Genomic DNA, 27,055 nt, shown 5'->3' on the forward strand with positions numbered 1-27,055 from the left:
GTGCGGTAAAAGTTGATGAAAAAGCAAACGCTTGCCTGAGTTATTGTAACCCTGTGTAGAAATGTGCAAGTCTGAGGAATGAACCAAGAGGACTGAAGTATTTTACTGTCAACATGTGAAGCACCTGGAGATGAATCCATCTGTATTGTTAATGTATGTTCAGTGATTTCAACCAGAAGGGGAGGTTGAGTCTTGGAGGCCACTTAAGGGTGTTGAGATAATTCATCCCCTCATCACACACATGCTGTCTCCATTTGTACCACAGGGGAGCAGAGCAACCGCAGCAAAAGAAACACAACAGGAAGTCTCCAACAGACCCAGTGTCTTCCCTGTAGATATACAGGCCAAGCCAGATGTTCTTCCTTTTTCCCCTTCTCCCTCCTGCTCCCTACTCTTCCAACCATCCCCAACCCTATTCCCACCCCCCGCCTCCTCCTCATCCTCCTAAACTTTATCTTTTTTCCCCCTTTGCCTTTTCTCTCCCTTCCTTCTCCTCGCTTTCAGCCTTTCTTACAGCTCCCAGCCTCCCTCAGGGAGGACGTGTCACTGAGTCACTCGGTCCGCTGAGTCATGGAGGTGGCTCTTTTAATAAGCTCCATATGTGCTCTACCCAGATTGGGTGGCCTTCAGCAATCAACCCTGACCTCTGGGCCAATCACAGAGTTTCCTCAATGGGTCACTCGGCATGCCAGTCATCACTGCGTATTAGTCTTCAGTTACCTCTTCAGACCGCATGATTTGAAATAACTAAATGTTGAAATCTGTTTTGAACCAAAATGGCTACTGTGTTTCAAAAGAAAAAATAACACAACTAAAATCCCTTAATTTGAGCTTTGCAGAGCAGCAGTATGCACATGATTTCAATTTAAAAAACCAGACTCCTGGTAGAACTGATATGTGCCAGTATATGCTTGTTTTTAAATGAGTGTAGCTGAAAATCGTCCATGAGATGCACACAAACACTCACTCTCAACTCTCATTGCGTGCCTCCTGCCTTACACAGTTAATCGCGAAGCTTGGATTCTAATTGAATTCATTTGCCATAAATTTTTTGCTCAAAGCTGCTTTTTAGGCTCTTTGCAGGACTAATAAAATAATGCTAATACGACATCCACTTTGATCTTTAGTTCCCACAGGAGGAAATGGCAACTTCTGACACTGGTGGGTCATGGGTTTCATACTGACAGCGTTGTTTGTTTAGTGACAGCTATATGTAAAATATTTCTTTTGATCTAAAGAGATATACAGAGGAAATGTGTATTTGCCAAGAACCCCAGGAAAGCTGTTCTTCAATTTTGCAGGACAGTAAACACATTAACTTTCTGTCCTTTTTCCACACAGGACATTGACCTGTGACAGATGTAAGATATTGATCTCCTTTGAGAGACAGTCCACTGCTTCACTTGAATGAATTTCTACAATGACACTATGGATAACAATAGCAGCTGTATATTGACAAGCGAGAGCAGTGATAGCTGATACTACTGCATGATTTTTCAGTAGCACGACAGATTTCTAAATGGAAAGTCATAAGAACAATGAATATGTTTCAACAGTGTACGCCACAGATGACCTGATATTCGCACTAATAGATGCATTCATGCCTCTGTGCATTCACTCTCACAACAAAATCACAGCAAAACATGAGCCTCAGTTCCAGCTTTGACAGGAAGGAAACATTTGTGCTGAATGTTATGAAAACCTCTTTCAGGCTGTATGCTAATGGAAAAAGAAAAGTTGAGCCATATCAACAGAGGAACAAATTAATCACCCCCTTGTTCCAGTCAGTAAAGGTCAAATCCATTTTATAACTACCATCTTTATCCAATCTTAAAATCTATTCTAAGAAAACATCTTTTCACATGTCGACTACATTAGCATTTTGCAGTAAGCTAGCCTGCTGTGATAAATGTGAATCTCTCTGTTGTGGGTGAACTGGGACACAGGAAGCACAGCAGAGCGATGCAGATTTCCAGAGAACATTTGGGTTTTGGAACCACCATCATCTGTTTTGCAGCCAGTACTAACTTCAGTACAGCTTGATTCACTCAAGTCGTTACATGACTATTTCATATTGCTGTAAGCAGAGTGGTGGCGGGTCAAAACAGGCTGATGAAAATAGAGGAAGAACAGCAACTGCAGCACGGAGCACGAAAAACCACTGATGACATTTGCCTATGTTTGTGTTTTAGTCAGGGACTCTTCTCTCTGAAGGAGGATCTCTGGAAGCAGTAGCTTGAAATTTTGGTTAAAAAATTGTTTTCTTTACTTGGTGAGATTTAGATGAGAAGGCTCTCATATTTGTCTGTTAAATATATGGCTGTACAGCCAACAGCTGCTTAGCTTAGCTTAGCACAACCTCTGGAAAAAGGGTAACACATAGCCTGGCTCTGTGTAAAGCTAACTAAATCTGCCTGCCAGCACCTGTAAGGCTCATTGATTATCACGTCATATTGTGTTTGTTTAATCAGTAACAAAAAAAAAAGCATCAAAATGACATTTTTTTTACCAAACTATTTACTATAGCAGTCACATCCTGAGGTCGCCTGACAGTCGCTGCCCCCAGCCAACAAATAGTCACAGGACACAACCCCCATAAAACTACAAATTGTTTGTAGTGTCTTAATTAGTGAGCTTTAGAGATTTTTTTTTTTTTTTTACTTTAAAGAGAGCTACTATAAGAGTGAAATTGTTTTTTTTAACTTAAGTTAAACACGGGTTTACTGTGTTTGGATCAAATGTTGCCTGTCATCTTGACTGCATATGTTTGGTGATTGCAGTGTTTGGGTGATTCTGTTGTCAGCTGTGAGGAAAACCCAGAATGTGTTGCACTGTTTTATTCCTTCTCATCGCATCCACTGTGCTTACACTAGGCTAGCTGTTTCCCCCTGTTTGCAGACTTTAGGCTGAGCTGAGCTAAGCTAAGCCTGCCAGCTCTAGCTTCTTATTTAGTGTCCAGCAAGTGGTTTTAATCTTATGATCTAACTCTGCAAGAAAATGGATGAGCATATTTCCCAAAATGTCAAATTATTCCATGTTTCTTTTTTTAACTGTAATGTTAGATATGTTCTGTGTTAGTCATGGATTTAGTTACGAGTCAACCACAGTTTTGAGGGATGGAGACTTGTGTGTGTTTGTCAGAGAGAAAGAGAGAGTGAGCCCCAGAGGATTCAAGGAGAGAAATGACTAAATGTTTTACACACACGTACATGAACACATGATCTAATGCCCTCCTCTGTAAAACAAAGCAGTGGGAGTGAGTGAGCAGATGGACACACACAAGGACATGGAAGTGAGGAGGATATTGCCTCTTGTCTTGTGCAAACACTAAAGCACTCTCACTCTCTCTCTCTCCCTCTCTCTCTCTCTCTCTCTCACACACAGACACACAGGAAATAACGAAAAACAAATGTTCCTGTATTTTGCCACAAACACACTCTCCCACTGTCTTTCATTTTGATTAAACTGCACACGCACACACAGCTTTTCCTCTTGTGGGTTTACTTAATAGCACGTGGTTTGAGATAGCCTTCTATATCCACAATGTTCTCCATTCACTTTCTCTGAATGAGGGGTGTGGCTGACAAATGCCTTCCTAGCCACTTGGGATGGTGGTCACATGACCTTGCTGTGGGCGTGGCCAGGGGAGCAGCAGCAGCCCAGCCTCACCAGCTGGAGCTGTGATTGAGAGAGGAAGAGAGAGTGGGAGAGGAAGAGGGAGAAGAGAAGGAGAGGAAAGGGTTGGGTGAGTTGTCGATTTTTGTGATTGCGCCGTGTGCTTTTCTGTCTTGCTGTGAGAGCTGTGAATGATTTTAGGGGAAGAATAAGTATTTTCGGGGTTGGTGGGTGGGGGGCAGAAACAGATATGGATTGGTGCTTTGAGGCTGCTGGTGTCAAAGTTAGTTTACCAGGTGTCTCGTGTGCTGTGTAGAAAATGAAGTGTAGAGGCCGAGAGGTGGACAGTGAGTGTGTTGTTGGCAGGAGTTCTGTAGAGAACTCTTAATTTAGTGTGCAGGTCTTGTGCTTTCTTATTTCTCTTATTTTTTTCCTCTCTATCCTTTCCCTTTCTCATTGTTCAGCCATCAGTGAGAGTTTGGGGGGTCAATTCTACCACTCTACCCCCTCCTTCCTCTCTCCACACTCCCCACCTCTTTTTCTTTCTCCCTTTCCCTCCCATTGTGTCTTCAGCTCTGGAGCATGCATGGATAATCAATCTGCCATAATGGAACAGAGAGCTGACCAATCAGGATCACCCGTATTACTCTTTAAGTTCTCAGTTCTCCAGGGCTCTCACTAGTCATGTTTCTTCCTTTAGCCTCAGCTCCTGTCACATCAGCTAGAGTTTCCAGGCTGACTTTGATCCAGTGCAGTGGATTAGCCAGGCACTGATGGAGCCAAGCTGTTTGGACATGATTTAATTTTGACAATCCCTTGTGCCTGCTCTCCAGAGAGTTTGTTGCCAAGTTCAAGAAGAGTTGAAGAGATGAACAGGTCATACTTTCAGTTTGAGTTTTGCTCTTCCACAGGGAATATTATGAACTTTTCTCCTAGCTCCTCTGGTGGTGGGAGGAAAATTAGGTTGTGGTTTAGTCACTCAGCTTTTATTTTGTGTCCCAGAGGCCAGCAAAACCAGCAATATCAGTTATCTTCAATGTTTTCAGTGCGTCACATGGTCTAGTTTCACCCAGTTTGCAGTAACATTGGTTGAATAGTTGCTTTGTTGGATACTTCGCCCGAAAACTCTGTGAACTCACTAAGGAAACACAAGAAAACAGATACTGAAGCAATGAATGTTTTTCTGCTTCTCTTTCTGTCTTGTCATATGGAGGTGTTATCAGAGATATATCCTTGCTTTGCACCAGTTGCGTTATACTTGACAAGGAAAGTGTTGCATTTGACCGTGCACATTGAGGCTACTGCATGAATAAATCGCACTTGGGTGCCACCCTCAAGTCACTGTGTCATAATAACAACAGAGAGTAATTTGAACCAAGCAATTAATTTGGATTGATTTTCCCACAGTTTTCAGCCCGCTGTGTCGGTGTCATGAAGCTTAGCTGACAATGCTTCTGAATCCTCAAATTCTTAATGCTGCCTCATATCTGATTCCCATAAAGCATTATTACAACATGCTCCACAATAGGCGCCAGTTAAAGCCACTCAGCCACTGCTTGCATGTTGCTATCAGATTAGCTCGCTGATAATAAGTAATTCATTCATCACAGATAAACACTTCATTAGGATTTTGGCCAGCACCATGAAAACATTCACACAGAGGTTTTTTTTTTCTTGTTGTAATTAAAAGTTTGATATTATATAACTAGTCCTGTCAGAGATATAACATTGTGTTGCAGGTGCACGCAAAGATTTCAAACCTGATTCTTCAAAGGTAAAGCCTCTCTTGTGTACAGGTAACTTGTTGTTCCCATCTTGTTGGACACTTCAGTACTTCTGGCCCCTATTTTTCACCAAAGAATTTGCCCTGAAGGGAGCAGAGCTGAGAGGAGAAGAGGAAGAATACACTTGTTTTACAGTAAACAAGCAGACAGTTTGTCTGAAAATATTCTTTCCCATGTTACAATATCTAGCTAACTGTATCCATGTGTTCACAGTAAAATCTATAATGGACTCGTCTTATTTTCATGTTCCATCAGCAAGTGAATAGTGTGGTTATATTTTTGTTTGTGGTTTTAGTCTTTCTGTAAAATGCAATAGGAAGTCAAACATAACAAACCTCTGCCTGTAACCATGTCTTGGACTGAGTAACAGTCTAGATGCCCACAGTGGGAGGATGTTTTCTGTTCTACATGTATGTCACGGATGGGAGGAAGTCAGACATGTCACATCTTGTCAGGGGTGATAGGTTGTGGGCCTGCCACTACTGGGGGGGTTGGAGGAGAGGAGAGGGTGGAATATGCCAGTTTGTGGTGGTCTCTTCTACAGCGCTGTGGCAGTGTTATGCCTTGAGGCATTATGGCTCATCTGTCACTTTGTTTTGGATTTTGGGGTGATAATTGGAATCTACAGAATCTATTTCACAACCACCTCATGTTTGTTTGCATTGCAGTCGATCCCCAGCCTGCAAACTGTCACACATATTTAATAGTATAATAACTTTCTTCATAGGAGTATTGAAATATGGACATCTTGATACAAAGGATTGGATCACTTACTCTAGTTTCTCTTGAGTTTCTTGTGCTGGTGTTTGCACTTGAAATTAACAGTATGGAAGCATTTTGGTAATTAGTCAAGAAACTTATTTTATTCTTACTACTTGAAGAGCGTAAGACAGATGAGCAGTATTTTAATTGCATCGACATAAACACATCTACAGGCTGTTATACTCTCTTGCTGAGACCTCTAAACAGAGTCATTTGTTTTGTCCTTCTCAGAATATTATCTTGCATCTCAAACACCAGAAAGTGTTAAAAGTACAATGGTGAACTAATAAAGAGACCTAATTAACAATGCAATTTATATGCAACTAACTGGTGCAACTCAAAAAGAGCCAACTCCAAGAGCAGAAGTCAGCTCTCATGTCCTCTCATTAAGTGGTGCACAGCATCCATCGTTGAAATACTCAATCCAACCAGCCCCTCTCCTAGTTAATGCTTGCTGGTCGTGTGATTTATTGCACCATGGGCTCCATTTGTTCTCTACCCAGTGCCAGCCCCCCCCCCCCCCCCCCCCCCCCCCCCCCCATTGCAGCTGTGGATGGGTTTGTGGCTGGAGCCTCCTAGTTCCCCTTCCATGTTTCTCAGAAATGTTTGGGCTTTGAGTTACGTCTGTGGTCAGTTAGCCTACAGTACTGAGAACAGCCCAGAACAGTGGGCTCTCACAATGATACTCAGCACCACAGCGACCTCCCCGCTGTGTTGGGCTTTACTTTCTCATTTCTTTTCAGTCTCTGCTTACAGCTATCATACCAAACTCAGCTCTCTCTTGTTGTGTTTTTCAGCTTGTCGCTGTTATTGTAGCATTTATCTCACGTCTCATCTGTCTCTGGTCTTGCCCTCACTGACCCTCCACGCACAGCTCTTTCTCTCTAACTCTTCACACTCTTTCAATCTTTTTCGACGTGTTTTGGGACAGGTCATTATCTACACGACCAGAAGTTTCCATGTGTAGAGCTGTATTTCAACACCGAGCAGTACCATCTGCTTTGCTCCAGGTTAGGCCAGGGGTCGCATTCTCAGTGGGTCGACACAAGGGACTAGAATGAAAGATGAAGTGGGCCAGTAGCATACTTCAGACCTTTGCTGAAGTGCCGACGTCTGTTTGTGTCCGCTGTAGCTGTCATCGGCCTCGCCGAACCTCATCGTCTTACACGGCAGGGAGTTATTATGATAGAGAAACACGTCAGGATTTTTAATCTGCGCGTTCCTTTGGTTTCAAAGCATGGATGGGGGGATTGAGTGAGAGGGACTTCCTCTTGGATGTACATGACAACCCAGTGAGAACTTCCTATATCCTCGCAGCTCCCCTCTGTCGACCTCACTCTGTCACTAGCTACTGTAAACACACCTTTATGTTATCTCCCTCGAACAGAACGCAGTGTAGCATTGAGCATTGAGCTAGCGGCCTGTGATCTTTTAAAAACATGCTTACACTTGACATTGAGCACCAGGCAGAAAAGGCAAATGCTTTTATAGAGATTTCAGAGAGACTATTATCGGCCCATTACAGGATATAGACAAAATAATGTTAACACCCCTTGGAAAGGAATTTAAAGCTGGTAGTAAATCACATTTTAGCTACTGCCAAAATATTAACTGTTAGACCATTTGGCCTATCATATCTATCTTGTCAGTTTAAACTTGTGACTGCTGTGTTTTTTGACCAGTGCACCTGAGATGTGGGCATAACTGAAGTTTTGTCACTGCAGAGTACAGCCATCTATATGCTCTGTGTGACAGATTGTGCAACTTATTTTCACAGTTGAAGGCAAGCCACTATGGTCTCTTTTGTGTTCCACTATAGGTATTTGTGCCATTACTCATTATGTTGTAATTTTCCTGTATCCCAAGATGAGACGCAGTGTATTTTTCATTTGAGAATAAAAATTAAAAAAAGCTCATTGTAGCTTACTGTACTCATAAAACTACTCATAAAAATTTCATATGATATTAAATTGTTCATATGTTAATCCTGTTTTCATCTGACACACTTAGGACTGTCAGTCAACTGCTGCCCTCTGCTTTCTGGTCCCTCCATCCATCTCTGCCAGACAGCAGCAGGCATAAAACTTTATGATGTCTTCCTCTTTAAAAGGAGCCACCAAAGGGCCAGTGGAAATGTCATCTCTGGTTGAGAGAGAGAGAGTGAGAGAGAGAGAGAGAAAGAGAGAGAGAGAGAGAGAATGAAAATACAGGACAGTAAAAGAGAAACACACTTAAATACACGCATGCACAAGAAAAAAATGCAACTGAACCTCACCAGGTCAGAGATTCAGGAGTTTCACCTCATGGGAATCACATTAAAAATGTTGTTTCAAATAGCAGACAGTGTTTAAGAGCTGTAGTAACTGTACGAGTTAAAGTGAGTGAGTGGAAGAACAGACATGATACCTTTTTTTCCCCCCAAATCTCAACCCCCCCAAGGAGTGACTGGATAACTTCTGAACATATGCTTCGACAGACAGAAAGCAGGGATGGTAAGAAGGGAGAATACCAAGCACCTTATTTGACTTACAAAACGTAATTTGAGAGAAATCCCATTTGTCCAGGACATGTTATTTAAAAACTTAACTTGATTAAAAAAAACTTATCAGTGATTTACCTGTAATATGGGTTAAACTGTCATCAAAGGTAGTATTGTTCGCCAAAAGTTAAAGGGGTTTTATTCATAGTAAACAACCTCACTCATGACCCACATTTCAGGGGAGTCAAAGGTGGATAAAAGACATTTCTTATCCTCAGTACAGGCTGAGTTTGTTGTGAAGCTGGGACATTCCTGCTTCCATGCTTAATAAGTTTGCAAGGCTTGGTCTCTTTATCTGATTCCCGATTTTGGTATGCTGATATGTCTCAGTGCAACAAAGTTCAATTTTATGTGCCTTCCACAGAGACCACAAGAAAATATCTTATTTTCCTTGAGGTCTTAATGCAACTATATCCTGCATGACAGCAGCAGGGTTTTCCAAACAGGTCATCACGGAGGTGGAGCAAAAACACTGTAAAAACAACATGGCAACATTTGTGAACTGAACTGTTTGAATACAGAACTGAAAACAAATTACAGTATGGTCAATTATGAAATCCTCCTACATAGACCAGTTCCTTCAGCACAGAATCTGTCATCAACTACACCATTTAAACAGTTTGGCTCATCAGGAGTAATTACACGTTGTACATGCCAATCATTTTACAATTTCTTTCTGTCTCTGTCTCTTTTACTCCGCGCTTCTCTCTCCTTTCTGCAGGATATTTACCAAACTGATATTGTCAGGGCCTGGGCTGGATTCAAACAATAACGTACAAAATCCTACTTTCTCACATAATTCAAAACAGGGAAGTTGTGATGTGGCATGTGTGGATTGATGGAAACTGAATTTTCTTTGGTTTTTAGGAGGTTTCTCAAGAATACAATGAAGGCTTTGTTTCTGGCATTGGCACGCTCAAGTTTCACTCAGTGAATATTAAATGTAGGATTGGATGCGATGTTCCTGATGGGATTTTAATGAAGGCCTTGAGAGGGGGGGTGTTGAGTTATGTGTGAATCTAGAGTGGGTAGGCGATTCCCTGAAGGTTGTATCTGATCGAAGAGAGACGCTTTGTGTTAGTTTTCCAGGGGGGTTAGATTACAGGTCAGTTTAGGAAGAAACAGAGTGGCCTTGATGCTTTAGGATAGTGGTTATTGATATCTGTCAGCTAAATGTTTACATGTTGCATACTTTTTGAAATATTAACATGATGTATTACTTTTTTTTGTGAAGGTTGAGGCCAGACAAAAATGCTGCTTGAAAGCCGTATTGTATTTTTTGGTCTCCACTGAGCTTTGCTGGCGTTCAGGGATTACGCAACAATAAATTCTGTTGTATTCTGCTATAATGTTTTCCAAGAAATGTGATAAGTTACTCTCTCACTTAAAGGGTGTACAGTCAATCACTTTTGTTTTGCATAAGATAATGTAATGGTTTCAAGTTAAAGATTTATCATCACTGGATTTGTGCAGTTATTCAGAAGCTTGTCCATTTTGCAATACACCTAATGATGAATGAACAGTATTAATCCATATTCACTTATTTGACCTTACTGTGCAGCAGTACTGTACAATACATGATCACAAGGATAAAAAATGGCCTGACTGTGGGAAAATAAGCAAAAGAATAATAGCTAATCTAAGGTATACTCCAGTCATTTAATACTGCAGTCCAGGACTCGGACTCCAGTCCAACTCGAGACCTGATTTTCAGGACTCATGACTTCACTTGGACTTGAGCACTGATGACTTGGACTTGGACACAAGCAAGGGGACTTAAGATTTGACCCAGTCTCAAGGTTTAGTGACTCAACTGCAACACTGGCACATCCTTAAAGTTGGGGGATTTGCAACAGATGAAAAAAAAGGTAAAAATTGAAGCAGCAGAGGTTGACATATCCCAAAAACACTGGATCCTACAATTCCCATAATGCAACACAACAATTCTCTCATGATTCTTTCAAACTCCTCACTCCAGGTTTGTAGAAAAGAAAGGATATATACTCCAAGCTCATGCTGAGATAACCTGATGACATCACTGTGACGTCATCAGGTTTATTTTCTCCGATTTAGTAAAGCTGCCTTCAGAGCCACAGAAAACATTCAGATGTTTTTCTAACTGTTTTCACAAGCTGAGTGGTAACCCTTGTGACGAGTGAACTCACATTCATGTGTAAAACTGGTGGGGTGCCCCTTTAAGCTACAAGCATTTCTATTGTGGAAGTAAATGCTGTGGTTTTCATCTGCAGTGAAGCCTTTAGTGACAAACAGGAAACCAAACACCTACCATAACACTGACAAAACACATGACAGAAACTCATTTTTGAACATGGCATGAGTGAAATACAAGCTTTGTGAAGTAACGGCATTTTTCACCAGCTATCTTTTCTTTCAGAGAATATTATCCTGCAGACCAATGACAAGCAGCAATTTCATCTTCAGAAATGTAAGGATTCACATGTAAATGCCAGTGATAGAACTTGCAACAGCCCCCATTCAACAATAAGTGCCCTCATTTGAAGATAAAGTACCGGAGTCATCTCTTTGATGGGATCTATCCAATCATGCAAAGAAAAAGCCTGAACTCATCTCCATTCATTAAACAAAGCCCTCAAATCAGCTAATCCTGAAGTGCCGCTATTGCATGTCACGAGGTAAAAAAAAAAAAAAATCCTCTGCCTGGTGTATTTACTGGAATTTATCTTCACTTATAACAGCTGTTTGCAGTTTAATAAAGCTGTTTTCTTTTGCAGAGTTTGTATTGATGATGGGAGATAAGAGGCAGGCCAAATATTTTGATGTGTTTTCTCATTTAAGGGTCAGGAAGGTTCACAGATGCACCTGTTTGGTGCTCTGCACAGGTCAGGTTCCCATATTTTTCATTTGAATGAGCTGTGCTCCTCACTGGCTCGCTGTGGCTTTTTTTGGCTTCAGTTAAATTAAACAGCGCTGTAAGAAAGAATTTTATTCCAGTGAAGTCTCACATGTCTGATACAATGTTCTATTTTGATGCATCCGCTGGGTCCGTCTGTGTCTTTGAGAACAGTTTGGATTTAACGGCTGAGGCCACTGAGTCGGGATCTGAGTCATACTGTGCATCTCTGTTCATTTGTAATGAGATTACTCATCCAGAAATGTAGTTGTTTGCAGTGGTAAAGGTTGTTAACCCTTTCTTTGTGGAACGTAATGAAGATCTGAGTCATGCAGAGACACTTTGGTTGTAGAGGTAGCTAATGTAAATGGTAGAGCTGTCACTCGGGTACATAAGGGACAATTGTGTGTAATAAAAATGTTTTTTGTTTTAAAAAGCTATGAATGACATTTGCTAGTGACCAGCTTATCTTTAAGGGGTATGATAAGGAAGTAGTGCTGATAAAAATGGATTTCACGAGAAGGAGAAGTGAATATCAACACAGCAGGGTGGTTGTCAGGTTGGGCAAGATTTTGACTCTCCTGGCACTGCTTTTTGTTCTTCCCTTTTCCATTGCATGTGCGCATGTGTCTAACATTTGCTTGTTTTTGTTACTACGGTTATGTGCTTGCCTGCAACAGTGAGACTGTTGGTCTATTCTTAGAGAGGGGCCTTGTAAGCCGGCAGATGGCCTGTGGCTGGCGTGGTCAGGGTGCCCAGGAGGCAGTTTGGCTGCAGACCTGGAGTAGGTCATTAGAGCTCATTTACATTGTATTATTCAAGAGACTACTGATGCAATCAGTAGGATTCAGTGTACAGTTAGCAAGCTGCTGCTTTGTGACACTGCAAACACTTCCCACAGGCTAAAGATGAGTCGATCCAAATACCTCAGGATTATTGTTTCACTTATAAGACGCAGCATTTTTGTGTCAGCTTTCTTGAGGACATAGCTGCAGCACTAAATCAGCTCTAACCCACCGTGACTAGGTTTTCACAGACGGTTCAGATTACAGCACGGATTGAACTGTCCTGAATGTTAGGATTGCTGTTATACTGATAAAATTGATGTCTTAGCATAAAGGGAAATTGCCCCTTTTGCATGTGGAAATTATCGTGCAAAGACAAAACCTATTATACTGAGCATTTACTGACTGATGATGGGATGGATTTTTCCCTCTTTTTTTTTTCTCAAGAGTTTAGCGATGTATTTATTGAGTTTTAGCCAAGCCACATGTGCTCCCACAGCACAGTTCATAATACTGTGTGGGAACTGAAGGTCGGGAGAGACTGACGGATACTGTCAAGACTGCTGAAGGTGTGGTACAGCCCTTCCTCATACACACAGTCCAGAATTGTAGCTCTTGTGTCTTTCGTGGAACAGAGAAAAACGGTATTGAGTTCAGAGATGTCTAAGCTGACACATTAGTACTCCCATGAGTTTGGGATTTTTGTATGTAGTGCAATATATGCACGCTTACTGCTTTACGTTGTTTAATTAAGAGGTGGTTACACTGATTCTTCTGAATTACACCATCAGCTTTCATCCTCCGCCAGTGTGTCAATCTGTTTTTCTTTGGCTTGTGTGTGTCTGTGTGTACAGCTCCTTAATGGAGTCTTGTGACACTTTTCCCAGGACAAAGTCACAGAGAACCTGAGGGGAAGGTTGTTTTTTTTTTTTCTCCTTGTGAACAGTCTGTACATCATAGTTGTAATAAGAACTAGGAAATTGGTACTCATAGCCAGATCATCTGTTTTACAACCTTTTACACTGTCTCTTCTACCTGGCTATATTTCACACTTTCCATCTCATCTAAGGTCCCAGGAAGGCAAAACTCTGAGCAGGATGACTTAATGTGAGATGTGAAATGTTCCACTGCCATCTGTGTTTCATTTGTACTCATATCACCAACAAGCACACTGTTGCAAAAACACGTTACAGACCGGCCGCTGCTGTATCATGCCAGGCAGACAAATCAAAAGCACAAAGGCTTCTATGTTCTTCACCAAAAGCTCGTGGTGATGCTGGTGTTTTCAACTCTCACATTTCTGTTAAAAATAATGCACCCAGAACAGAGCCTCTGTACCCGTCTGCGTGCAGGTTTCTCATCCAGAGAAAGATGAGGATATAGTCAGGATGTCCATTCACCACCAGGTGCATGCATCAGTGGTTTGTAGTATCTGTGACTGCAAACCTCACACAGACACTACCACACGTTTCTGTCACAGCACAGGAAATGTTGTCTCCTCCTACATTAAGTTTGTGAGCCGTCTGCTGCTGCAAGCACACACTAGCACATTTGGCAAAGTTGAGCTGTTTTTTTAGTTTGCCTGTTGCAGCGGTGCGTTGGCACACAGCCTTCGTCTTCTACCAACTGATCCTCCTTAAGTTGAAGTGATTTGTAGTTGGCAGCTCCTTTGCCCAACAAGGTCTGTCCTTTTTTTGTATTCCTAATTCTTTTGCGATTATGACATTCATCTCTAGTCTACAGCTGCACTCTTCCACCTTGGCTTAAACTTCCCCATCGTTTGTTTCTGAAAAGTTTAAATTTCTTTTGTGGGCTGCTGGTTAAAATTTATGCAACATTAGGAAGCAGATGTGTGCCTGTTCTCATTTGATTTATTGGTTAGTTTTATAGTTGAGTGTATGTTTTGGAGTGAGGGTTACTGGGAAAATAAGTATTGTTTATCGAACGGTTAGGAGAAAGTTTATTTTGTTATTTTATGCACATGTGTGCACATCTGTCTCCCTGCTGGCAAAAGTTGGGTTTTTGGCAGACAGTCTAAATGACAGATTATCACCTTTCAGTGTCATCCTGTGTAAAGGCAAGCGTTCTCAAATGTGCGTTTTAAGTCTGGTATATCCTGTTTCACACAGGAAATGAACTTCTAAGATCGATATCTTCTGTAAGCTTCACACTGAATATGGTGTTCTCTGCAGTTAATATGATTTCCTTTGCATTTGTGTACTGAATCATGCAGTTGCTTTTTGAAGCTACTGCTGCCATTTTTATTACTAACTTGATTGACTGAACATCTCAAATATCATTCTTGATGCATGCATGTTGAACCTAAAATCATAATATAGAAAATGTATAACCTACATTAACATCTGTTTATTTCTTCCCCTTGTCTCTTTTCTTGTATCCCTCAGGGTCAGAGGTCAATCTGAGCCACAGCAACATGTCTGAGTCCGTCAAGCCCAACCAACCCAGTCCACAAGGTAAGGGGGAGAAGACCCATGGCAGCGACTTCAGCTACGTGGGCATCGATGCCATCCTGGAGCAGATGAGGAGGAAGGCCATGAAGCAGGGTTTCGAGTTTAACATCATGGTTGTGGGTGAGTGTGACATGCACATCAACACATTCAATGTAATAAGATTGCCGTGAGAAGATTTTGTGGGAAAAAAACATCAGCCCAGAGGACATGGCATACAAAGTCATACCATGTATAAACATATCATTCTTCAGACAACAGGTGGTCGGTCACCTTACTGTATGAATGCAACAGAAAATCTGTGGTATGATGTAAAGATTAGTTTGAACTGCTAGCTTCTCATCCTGCCTGACCTTGAGCTTGACGTTGAGCTTGATTACACATTCATGTTAGATTTGGATAAAACTCTATCCTAAAATCTAAACTGACGCAGATGTATTCAGGAGGATTTGAAGCTGTAATTGCTTCCAAATGTCTTATGTTTACAACAGCTATTGAGTCAGTATTGAATTCAGCAAAAAAAAAAAAAATGAGATGGTAACCATTGGAAACATTTTCAGTTGAAGCTGCAACAACACAAAATGTAGAACAAAGCAAGCAGCAAGTTAAATTCATTCTGAAGGTGCTCTGCAATGGAAGTCAGCATTAAATGTGTATACACACACACACACACACACACACACACACACACAGTCAGTTAACATCTTTTCTCACTGTCAGGATGTCATACACATACACAAAATGCTTATTGTGCAGATCCTCTGAACTCCTTTTCTTTCCTTTTCCTGGCCATTACATCTCCACTTCTCCTGTGCAGCCAGAGAAAGCAAACAAATAAATGTTTGATTTTACTTCAGCTGTTCTATTAAGGCTCAGCCAGCATGGTTCCTCAACAAGCTCTTTTCTTTGTGTCCATGATGTAACAAACAAACACACACACTTGAATGGATAAAAGGAGGCTGTCATGCTGAGAAAGTGGCGTAATGATGGCGATTACTTTGACGAGCCAGAGAACACACTCCTGAGGGAGCACTCATAAACACACTGCCAATTTGGTGCCACTGTCATGCACTTACATGTACACACAGACACACACACATATCCATGAAGGCATCTCTGTACTTGCATGCAGGTGAGCACATGTGAAATAGAAACAAACTGTTGTACATATTATCCTCAGAGAAAGGAATGTCAACATGTGTTTCCATCAAACACTGAGATTTAGGTCCTCAGCAAAGCCTTGATGTTTGTTTTGTTTTTGTTCATATTGGCTTGTTGGTAGTTACTGTAGATTGCAGTCCCTGCAGGGCAAAGTTTTGTGCTCACAGAGAGATGGCATGTTGGCACATCTCCACGGAGACGTCCCCCGACGTGATAAACATTGATTCGGTGCTTATGGACTGTAATGTAAGCCACCGATTTAGTGAGAAAGTGAAGACAGTTCAGCATGACTTATTCGTGAGAATAAAAACGACCGAATGAAACGACACTCTCTTAAATCTTGGTCTGCATCTCAGTTTCCATCACTGTTGCAGGCGAAGAGCACATTCCCGCATAACGCTGACATGTATCCACTTGTAGAGCTCCGACACCTCAAGGACAAATGAAACTTGTGTCATTAGATGATATATAACACTGTGTTGTGAAATAACAATCTCGCACTGTGTAGACAGGAGTAGAATACAATGCAAGTTTACAATGGAGAAGAGCCATGATGAGTTTAAACCAATATGAAGTTATTTTTATTTGCTACGGGCAAGTTTGATAGACAGTACTTTAGCAACATCTCAAGTTGTTCTGGCTCATGTGTTTGCAAACACCACATTAGAGTCATATACCTGACTGTGAAGCCAGTGTTGACCTGCCTTTTGCACTTGGTCCGTCAAATCCTGAGAAAAATCTATTTGGCTAATTATATGTTTGAGATTTTTTTTTTTTATTCAGCATCAGGTGTGCACAATATTGCCGAGGTGTTTGTGGCAATGCTATGCAGTCAGATACTTACTTTTTTTTCTAAAATGGGGCACCTTTTGTGATTCTAATAAAGTTTCTGTTGGCTAACAGAGTTGTCACTTGGATGGCTAGTGAGGACGTGAAAGGTTAGAGCAGCTGTGGTCTTGGCCCTGTCCCTTGTGGCTTCCTCTATGAGATGCATTTGCTTAATCCCTGCCCTTAGCCAGCTGACCTTTTGATTCACACCATGCAGAGAGGACAGCCAGGGTGTCTTAGAGATAGAGAGAGAGAGAGAGAGAGAGAGAGAGAGAGAGAGAGAGAGAGAGACAGAGAAAATGTTTAAGTGTGGGTGCATGAGAAGACTGCATATGTAGAGTGTGATTGTGTGACACCGAGAGAGAGCCAGTGGTGGAAACCCGCCCTGGGTATCGCAGAGGGCCTGGCAGCTTGGCAACGCTCCACACGCCACAGTAGACACCCATAGGGGCTGTGAAGGGAGGGCGGGAGAGAAATATGGAGGGGAGAAGTGAAATATGTTGTGCCATAAACTGTATATGTGTCTGTTGCTTTTATGTGAGAAATATTCATTCACAAATATCTTAAAAGTGTGTTAATATGTTAAAACAGCACAAAAGCAAACCCACATTCTCATGTTCACATGTATCTACTGTAGAGCACCCTGAGGATCCATCTATCCCTCTCCATTATGGCAGTTATGAATTATGCAAATTAAAAATGAGTATTACATTATTATTTTATTGTAAAGTACATGTAGGGCTGAATGAAAACATTAGTGCCATTATGATAATATGCACTTTGATGCACAATGTCCACTACAGTGGACAGTTATATTTTCAGTAAGGAAAAATGAAACCATAATCATATTAAAAGAATGTGACCCTTACTACTTTTTAGTCTAAAATAGTTTATTTGGTCTTCTTAACTATATGTTTTGTTAGGAACAAAAGAAAGAATGAGGTCAACAGGTACAAATAACGGATCATCCTGAGGTGCTTCAACTCGGTGTAAACTGTAGGTCCGACTTAAGGGAATTCTTCCCCTGGTGGTTTGAGTGCAGTGATGTATCTTAAAATTGGTAAAAATAGCTTTTGAATATTTGTCCACTGTGGCGTGTGTGTGTGTGTGTGTGTGTGTGTGTGTGTGTGTGTGTGTGTGTGTGTGTGTGTGTGTGTGTGTGTGTGTGTGTGGTCTATACAATACATCTGTCCTCTCGACCTCCACAGCTTGCTCGTCTGACCCTGCAGCTGTCCTGTTATGCTCATAGTCCATCATTACCATACACATGTGCACACACACACACTCACCACTCAACCCACACATAAGGAATGATGTCATGTGCACATTAAAACCCTAAAAGAAACTTTTGTGTTTGAATTGAATGAGGCTTCTGACTTTAACAACTTTGCCCTTGTGAATGTCTAGGGTTAAAACAACCAGTGGCTGTGTTCCCTGTTTCTCTTACTCTCGGCTCTGTGTTTTCCTGTTTTCAGGACAAAGCGGCCTTGGGAAGTCCACTTTGATGAACACCCTGTTCAAATCCAAGGTGAGCCGTAAATCAGTCCAGCCCAACACAGAGGAGAGGATCCCCAAGACCATCGAGATCAAGTCCATCAGTCACGGTTAGCCAATGGTCACATTCAGTAGCCTGCAGTCTATATACCCTACAATATTATTAACATGCAACATGTGTGTTTCCTCCTGCTCTGGCATACTCCTGCACTTTGGTGTCCAAAGGAAATACTAACAAAATAACTTTTTCTCCGTCCAGATATTGAGGAGAAAGGAGTGAGAATGAAGCTGACAGTAATCGACACTCCCGGCTTTGGAGACCAGATCAACAATGAAAACTGGTGAGCTAAGGTTACTTAATCTCATGGCCTTGATCGCTGTTACCAAAGCCCCTTCCCTCATTGCTTTTGTATGGTTCCTGTTCAGTCCATATGGTTATCAAAGCCAAACTTCAGCGTCTTACCAAGAAAACATTACGTTTTTTTTTTCATTTTATTATTTTCATTTAGTCATCAGACAGACTTTGTGTCTTTCTGTCGGCCTTTAAATTTGAAAGTTTTTTTGTCACTGAAATTCATATTAAAGATTTTTTTTAGGTATCACACCATTTTACCTGATTTAATGATAGTGAAGATCTATGTAAAGATTTAATGTATGAATATCAATAATTTATTCAGTAAATTAACAAATAATAGTCTCAAATTTAATTTTGTGTTTAATGACATGTTTTATGTAACATAGCTAGAAGCTGTGTGTACATGACTGATGATATATCATACAGAGGCAAAAAGATATATATATATAATATCTACTACTACTGCCATAGTTTGAATAATTGTAACTTTAATTGTAATAATAACTGTGTTTCCTTTCGTCAGCTGGCAGCCCATTATGAAGTTCATCAATGACCAGTATGAAGCCTACCTGCAGGAGGAAATCAATATCGACAGGAAGAAGAGGATCCCAGACTCCAGGGTGCACTGCTGCATATACTTCATACCTCCCACGGGCCACTGGTAAGATAACATATCACAGAGACACACATTCTTGTGATTCATTGCCCCACTTTTTGTTTCTTCATCCCACCAGTTTCTCCCACAGCCGCAGAGATGAATCAGGCCTTCTGGGACTCTTTCCCCCCCCGACCTATTGTCTTTCCACAGATCCTTAACTGTGTCCTTCTCCAGCTTTTTCATCTCTTTCTCCAGTGACCACATGTGGAACTCATTCTCTCCTCAGAGACACTAAAGTATCACTTGAAGAGTCAGATTTCACAAGGAAATTGGACTCTGTAGTTCTCACAGTTGAGACAAAGTACAGAGAGTGAAACAACTATCAGGATGTAGAGAGTGGCTTATCTTGAATAGGAGAAATGGTAGTAGTAGAGTTGATTACGATGAGGCTTATTGATCAGTGTATTCACCATTAAAACCTATGGCATGAAATGAGCTCAAGATACCTTGTCCCATTTTACCCTGGTTTATTGTATTACTATGCCTAAAACTATTTTTCTGCTGAATTTGGAAAAACTGCTGCATCAGAGGTCTGCTTTTAATTATTGCCTTATCTTGCAAACAGTGCTTCTTTTTTATTATTTATTATTCACCATTGTGAAACAGAGGGACCATTTCTGGTAGAATCCATCATGACAGTGGTCAGACACTAGCACGTTTTAATGAACCTCTGCTACCAGCACAAGACTAGATTTGGATCCTAGAAAAAGATTGTCCCTGGTGTAAATGATGCTAATAGACCAAAGTCAGTCTAATGATACCCATAATGATGATGTCATTTTGCGTGTCCGAGTAAATTAAATGGAGACCGTCAGGTCCAAAGTGTCCTCACAAGCCAAAGCCAATGAGTGGTGTGTCCTCATGTGTACTGAGGGTCAAGGAGGACATACTGCCTCACATGCAGACAAACAGCAAGGCTCTAAGTATTTGTGGTTGATCGAGGCGTCTTTATAGGGGCACTGAGTTGTACACAAGTGGATAAAAGCACACAAAATACTCGTGCAAATACCAACCGTGAACACGCACTCTCTAACCATCTGACTGCATATCTCAGTGACGGCTCCATCCACTTCTGCTTCATATTTCTCTGCACTGGTAACTCAACAGTTGTCCACTTAAACCTTCTGTCTATGAGTGGGGGATGACGTGTGTGTTACTGTGTGTCCCGCTGTTTGACAGACCCCCTCATCATCTGCTCATGTCGCCACAGCTGCTGCTGCAGAGAATGTGTATGTGTGTGTATGTGTGTGAGTCTGGTCATGTAAAACAGTGCAGGTAGTGGACTCCAGTGGGCAGTGGGCATGCTGACACTTGTATAACTACACTTATGTGGATGCCCTGAGTGTGTTTGTCGTTTGTGTATCATCTTGCTTACAGCTGCACGGTTCAGCCAGTTCAACAACACCCAAACCATTCTCCTCTTTTCTTTCATTGTGAATCTGCACTGTTTTCCTCTCTCAGCTGCTATATCCTCAAACGTTGTCCCCGAAGTATCACTATCCACACACACACAGACACCAGATATGCGCACTCCAGTGAAACATGAATATACGAAAATCCAGGCTAAGTTCGAAAACAAAGATGCAAACATCTGTCAGGAAGTGGTGTCTTCCTTACAACCAACCAGAGAGTTGCAGGCATGAGAACAAAGGAGACATCTGTTGGGGCTACCGTTTCAACCGAGCATAGTGAAAATATATTGAAATAGTCAGATTTACATGTTTGCATATGTTTAGACAGGGAGACAATGGCCAACATACAGACATCGGGTACATACTTCCAATCAAATGTTTTTTGCACAGCAAAAGGAGTTTTAGCCTTAAAGAAAAAACATAATAACACTTCAGCTTGTGGTGGATACGCTTTGTTATCCTACCACAGATTTTATACTGTTTCATGAGGGAAAAAAAATGCTGGAACAAATCTAAAAACTCTAAGATCTTACTCTATTATTCTCTTTTTGCTTATTTTTCCTTTTTCATTTCACACACTAATGAGAGTTCAAATTTTAAATTAAGGCCTGTTACCAATTACACAGACATGATGCCAAAAGCCTCAGGATGCCTCTGCAATGTGACCATAGTCCAAGAATGACAGGCAGGAAAATTCTGACAGAACTTCCCTGGTAGCTCTCAAAGGCCTCTATCATTGGAGATATGCTGTTTTTTGTTTTTTTTCTTTGATTGTTTTTTTTGAAGCATCGCAAACAGCAGCTTGTACTTATCGAGGCTGTAATGTCATTTGCATGTCAGCAATTTGCTTTTAAGTTGCTACTGTGGTTTCAGATAGATGAACAGTGCTCAGTGAAGCAGAACACAGTCTTGGCATCAGCAGCCATTTCCGATAATGGCAGAGTCAGCCACGCTATTTTCCCTCTGGGTAGTCTTATTGCTACCTCATTTAACATGTCTTCCTGAGAAAAAGAAGGGTGCACTTTGACTCTCATCAACTCTGAGCTGGTTTCTGATTTATTACTAAAATGGAGAGAGGGCAGAACTTTCTGCACTGCGGTAGGTTGTTTACTCCACTTATTATTTGACCACAGAGGTTATTGTTCTCAAGTTATAGAAACGTGACTTGTGGTTTTTTCACCCACAAAAATAGCACAGTTTCTGCATGCATGCAAGCTTGTAAATGTGCATCTGTGCTTGTGTGTATACATGCATATTTATTGTCCATACAACATATGTTTGTGTGCAAGGACACACATGTACGCATTAAATTGGGCATGTATGCTCAGTCATGCATATGACACAGCACACATGCCAACATGCCTTGTACGTTCTTGCATCTGCACATACACAGTTTAGGTATGCGCTTACATAATTTATATTTGATAAACATTCACGTGAGATGATCAACCGTCAACCTCTGCTCTTTTCTGTTCTTTGATTTCTCGCTCGCCACCTTCTCTGCATGCATATGACACATGCCAGTTGTCCTCTCAGCATGAAAAATTGCATAAAATATAATGCTCTATATTTGTGGTTGAATGCATTACTTACTATGTCATCTCTCTCTACCTTTGTGCATCTCTGTTTCGCCTTTCCTCTCTCTCGCTCCACGCAACACATGCTCCCTTGTGTTTCGTCCTGTGTTCATGGTGACATGCCTGTCAGTCACTGAGGAGAGCCAGCCAGGCCTCCCTTCCAGCTGCCCCTGGGTCTTTAAACCAGGTTGGCCCGGCTTGGCTGGGGCTAATTGGAGGGCAGAGCAGACAGCATGAGGGGAGTCTGTCTAGAGGAGCAACTAGAGGCCACGTTGAAACAGAAAAAACCCCCCCAAAAAAACCTGGAGGGCAGAGAAAAATAGTAAACAAGAACAGAACAATGTAGGCTTATACATGGCCAGTGCTTATCATTGGGGGAGCAAAAGTGAAAACCTTACTTGAAAACTCTGGTAACAAAAATATAAAATATATCAAAAAAGGTAAGCAAAAGCAAAATATAAAGGACATATGTGAGGCAGTAACCAAAAAGCTGCTTCAGACTGTTTTATGCTTCAACCCTCATAATGAATGTGCATGCTCCTCTACAATTTACTGAAATCACACCTAGGAAAGTGTAGGAAAAATACAGCTACACATGTTAAAGCAGTATGACGAGGGTCACTATCAGACACCAGGGAGGACTGAATGTATCGGAGTAGACCATGATTGCCCTCTAGTGGTTGCTCAGTTCCATTATATTCATATCTTAGTCATACACATGCTTTAAAGTCTTGTAGTCCTGCAGTTGAAAATATTTCTTTGGTGCCAGAGATAAACGAAACATCTTTTCATCCACGCTGGATCTAGGAAAAACTCGCTAATGAAAAGGGAAAAAGTTTACACCTGTGTAGCTGTTTGAGCAAAAAAGCCATGAATCTGCAGTGTTGAGCTGAAATGTTTTCCACTCTTTGTTACTGGCTGGCTCCTTCTGCAGCGTAACACAAAGGTACAAGGTTACATTCATACAAAAAATTGAAGTTGTCTCTTTCCTCCTACAGTCTTAGGCCCCTGGATGTGGAGTTCATGAGGCGTCTCAGTAAGGTGGTCAACATCGTACCCGTCATCGCCAAGGCCGACACACTCACCCTGGAGGAGAGGGACTACTTTAAACAGACGGTGAGAGGTGCCAGGCACCACAAACAAAAGCCATCTGGGCAAGCCCACACTGTACCCATCCTGGGAAGTACTATATCATCTGACAAGTGTAACATTTTGAAAGTCATGCTCAGTCCAGACGGAAGCATTTAAGAACTCTTTATTTGAAGCATTTATTTACCAAGAGGCGTTCCACAACTCCTAAGTCTGGCACGTTAGTAGAAGGGGAACCTCTGCTCAGTTGCCAACCGAGCAGGCAGGCCCTTCATTACCAGTGAATTGCTGGGTGACTGTACAAGTCAGCCAAGTTCAGAGAGCTCTAGGCTGTGGAGTACTTGAAAAAACACAACTTCTCTGAAACATGAGCAGATTTAAAAGAGTTATAAAAGCGTTGTAGTAAACAGTGAATATTAATATGTCGATCATTCAGTTGGTGCGAAGCACTAGACTGTAATATCTCCACAAATATTGGATGAATTGGCACAAAATTTTGTTGAGACATTCATGACTCCCAGATGATGTGCCCCCATCAGGTTGACATTCTTGTTTTTTTTAGTGAGCTGCCTAATAACTATTGGATAGATCGTCCTGCCATTTGGGAATTGTGATAACTCTATTGATCCCCTATGGTATCACCTACAAGTCCAAATTTGACTTGTTCCAATATTTTGGTTTATGACCAAATACTTGCAAAACTAATGACATTTCCTTCAGCCTCAGCTGTAGTTTTTGATGAGTGCGAATTAGCAAATGTGTTACCTATGTATTCGCTCCTTTACTTTGTCATTGTGAGTACATTTGCATGCTGATACTAGCATTTAGCTCAAAGCACTACTGTGCTTTCTTTGGCTCTTACTTGGTCTATTACAGTAGCCACGTTCAAGGCAAAACTACTTTGAGACTCCTCAGGCTGATAATCCTCCACTGTACCCTCACAGCTGTCAACTCGTTATCATGGCTTTCCCCGCTACCACAGATTCTTGTTCCACCCCGGCTGGAGACTTAAACTGTCTCAGCGGCGTCCCCTCCTCTGTGTGTTTCTGTTGGATAATTCTCAGTCCACAGGAGGCGGACGGCCACCTGCCCTCTTCCATCATTTCCTTTATATTTTCATCCCTACTTCCAAGAATACGGGCTTCCCTAACAGCTTTACTCATTTTAGAAAGGTAGAAGCACAATGGGTGTCTTGGCTCCCATTTTCTCCCTGATGCCTGTAACACCGTCCAATAAGAACAAAGCAGGGATTGGGCCAGGCCCTGGCAGTGAAAGGAAGCCGCAGGGCTTGTAGCTGAATTGTTTTGGTTGGCCGCACATGCTCTATATGACCCTGAAGATTATTGACTAAAAGCCTCTTCTGCCAAATGTTTTTTTTTCCTCCCATTTCCCTGCAGCAACTTGACATGCAAACAGAATAAGAGGGTTTTTTTTTATTATTAAATGTTCGGCCTCAGTGTGTCCAACTGTGAGTGTCTGGTCACATTCCTCTAACCAACAGTTGATGTGGCTTTTTTGTAGAATATTACTTGGTTTACGTCCTATAATGTAACCCTGAGAAAGCTTCCAAGGATAAACAATGAAATGTTTGATGAGGGACCAAGTGGAAATTGTCAGAGTAGTAATTGTGGGAGTGAAAGAGTCATTCATTAAAATGACATTTCTTCCAGAAGCTTGTCTGTGTATTTTTCTGCATCTGTGCCTGAGTTTAAGTCATTATAAAGACATACAGGGAATTGGGATGGCTGTTTTATTAGCCGTACCTCTGTTTGGATTTTTCTTTTTTTTTTCCTAAGAGTGGTTAACCTCCATGTTAACTCCTCCGTGTCAAGGATATTAGGGACCAATTTTTGTCAACAGCAGGCAGTATAACATAACCAAGTGTTTATCTAAGTCCTCTAGTGGTGGTTCAGAGCAGCTTCTATTCAACTCTCTGGCACAAACTTAAATACCTGTATGTGAATAGGATGTTATGGTGACTGATTGACTTGGGTGTTGGCTGCAGGCTCAAGTTTGGATGGGGAGATGATGGATGATGATTTAGACCTCATGGTATTTGCCAGTCTGTCTTGAGTCTCTGCCTCAGCTCACATGGAAATCTTTGTCTCTGTGTAAAGACGATTTATAAAGATTTTACAGACTGCTTTACAGAAGTAAAATGGCACATTATATATAGGATAACTTTGTGCTTTCATGATATACTGTATGTTTTATATTTGACTTAATGTTTCTGTGTCACTGTGTCTGGCTTGTTGCAGATTAGAGAAGAGCTGCGAGCCAATGGAATCGACGTTTACCCTCAGAAAGAGTTTGACGAGGATGCAGAAGACAGGATGATCAATGACAAAATCAGGGTAAGTTCCCACTATCTGGTTCAGTCAGTTCAGACATTGTACAACAGCCACAGTATAAGGCATCCTTCTGTGGCTTCAGCACTTCACAAAGCAATCACAAATGTGAATTTTGCATGTTCAAATTTAAGCCATTGTCAGGTTTAATCTTAATCCTTCTTTTTTGTCTCCCATTTATCGTTTTCTTTGAGAAATCTTTAAAGACATGATTGCCATAAAAAAAGTCAATCGCAGCATCTTGTTCTAGCAAAAGGTAAACAGTCAAGCATGACCCGAAAACAAATCACTGGTAACATTTCAATGACTGTGCACTCAACAGGAGATGATCCCTTTTGCTGTGGTGGGCAGTGACCAGGAGTACCAGGTGAACGGGAAGAGGATTCTGGGGAGGAAAACAAAATGGGGCACCATAGAAGGTAATACACATTTTAAGACACATGTGTACGTACACACACACACACACACACACACACACACACACACACACACACACGGCTGGTTAATTAACTATTAACTAATATACGTTTTTGACTTTAAGCTGAAAGTCATTAAGTTTATTCTTAATTATTATATATATATATTACATATTGGCCTAATATATTATCACGTCCATCTGTGTGATGGAGTTCAAACTCCAAAAACCGGCTCATTTAATGGCCTCACGGCTGGGTCTCACCTGTTCCAGTGACAGTGGAAAGGCCGTCCAACTTTATCACTCTAATAGATGATGTAATGGTACCTGGTCAGTTGATGGCATCATACCAGTAACAATGAGGTGAAGCAGTGTGACAAAGAAGATGACAGATTCTTATTTTTGGTTTATTTTGAACATGTGGAAAGTAATAAACTGCAGCTTTAAAATCTGGCCAGCTGGTTTAACCGTCTGTTGTTTGACTTCCAGGCATTTGTTTACACATGTCTCTCTGAGCCTGTAACCAGGGAGATGTATAAGACAGGAGGAAGAGATTTACAGCGACTTGCTCTGTCTAGGGGGATAACAGGCAGAAACATAAAATACACACGTAGTTCATACACACACACACACACACACACACACACACACACACACTAACACACGCACGCACGCACGCACACACACTTGCACGCAGTGCCTTTTGATACAGTTTACATTTGTTGGCTTATGCTACGTTTGTGCTGCCAGCGAGGAGGTACTCAGCAAATGAGTGTCCTTACCTCACCTGTGTGTGTGTGAGTGTGTGAGTGAGTGAGTGAATGAGTGAGTGAGTGAGAACATCTGTCTGGACGGGGCATGAAAGTATGATTGGAGGCCAAGGATATAACTGA

The 27,055-nt window shown here is 41.5% G+C and overlaps 1 protein-coding gene across 6 annotated transcripts in view; it reads left to right on the plus strand.

Annotated features, from left to right (window-relative positions):
* Positions 1–27,055, plus strand: part of septin9b (septin 9b) — a 72,290-nt gene that overhangs the window by 41,381 nt on the left and 3,854 nt on the right. For 4 of the 6 annotated variants that reach the window (XM_056370757.1, XM_056370766.1, XM_056370749.1 and 1 more), the window contains 7 exons: positions 14,763–14,948; positions 18,290–18,418; positions 18,568–18,649; positions 19,187–19,324; positions 23,309–23,426; positions 25,658–25,753; positions 26,070–26,166. In XM_056370757.1, coding sequence (XP_056226732.1) covers positions 14,763–14,948; positions 18,290–18,418; positions 18,568–18,649; positions 19,187–19,324; positions 23,309–23,426; positions 25,658–25,753; positions 26,070–26,166 — 846 coding nt within the window. Of the gene's footprint in view, positions 1–3,593; positions 3,746–13,906; positions 14,039–14,762; positions 14,949–18,289; positions 18,419–18,567; positions 18,650–19,186; positions 19,325–23,308; positions 23,427–25,657; positions 25,754–26,069; positions 26,167–27,055 lie in introns of those variants that run through there. The other 2 variants (XM_056370778.1, XM_056370782.1) reach the window with 2 other exon arrangements.

Source organism: Seriola aureovittata, chromosome 3 (genome assembly GCF_021018895.1).
Source record: "Seriola aureovittata isolate HTS-2021-v1 ecotype China chromosome 3, ASM2101889v1, whole genome shotgun sequence".
Classification (NCBI taxonomy): Eukaryota; Metazoa; Chordata; class Actinopteri; order Carangiformes; family Carangidae; genus Seriola; species Seriola aureovittata.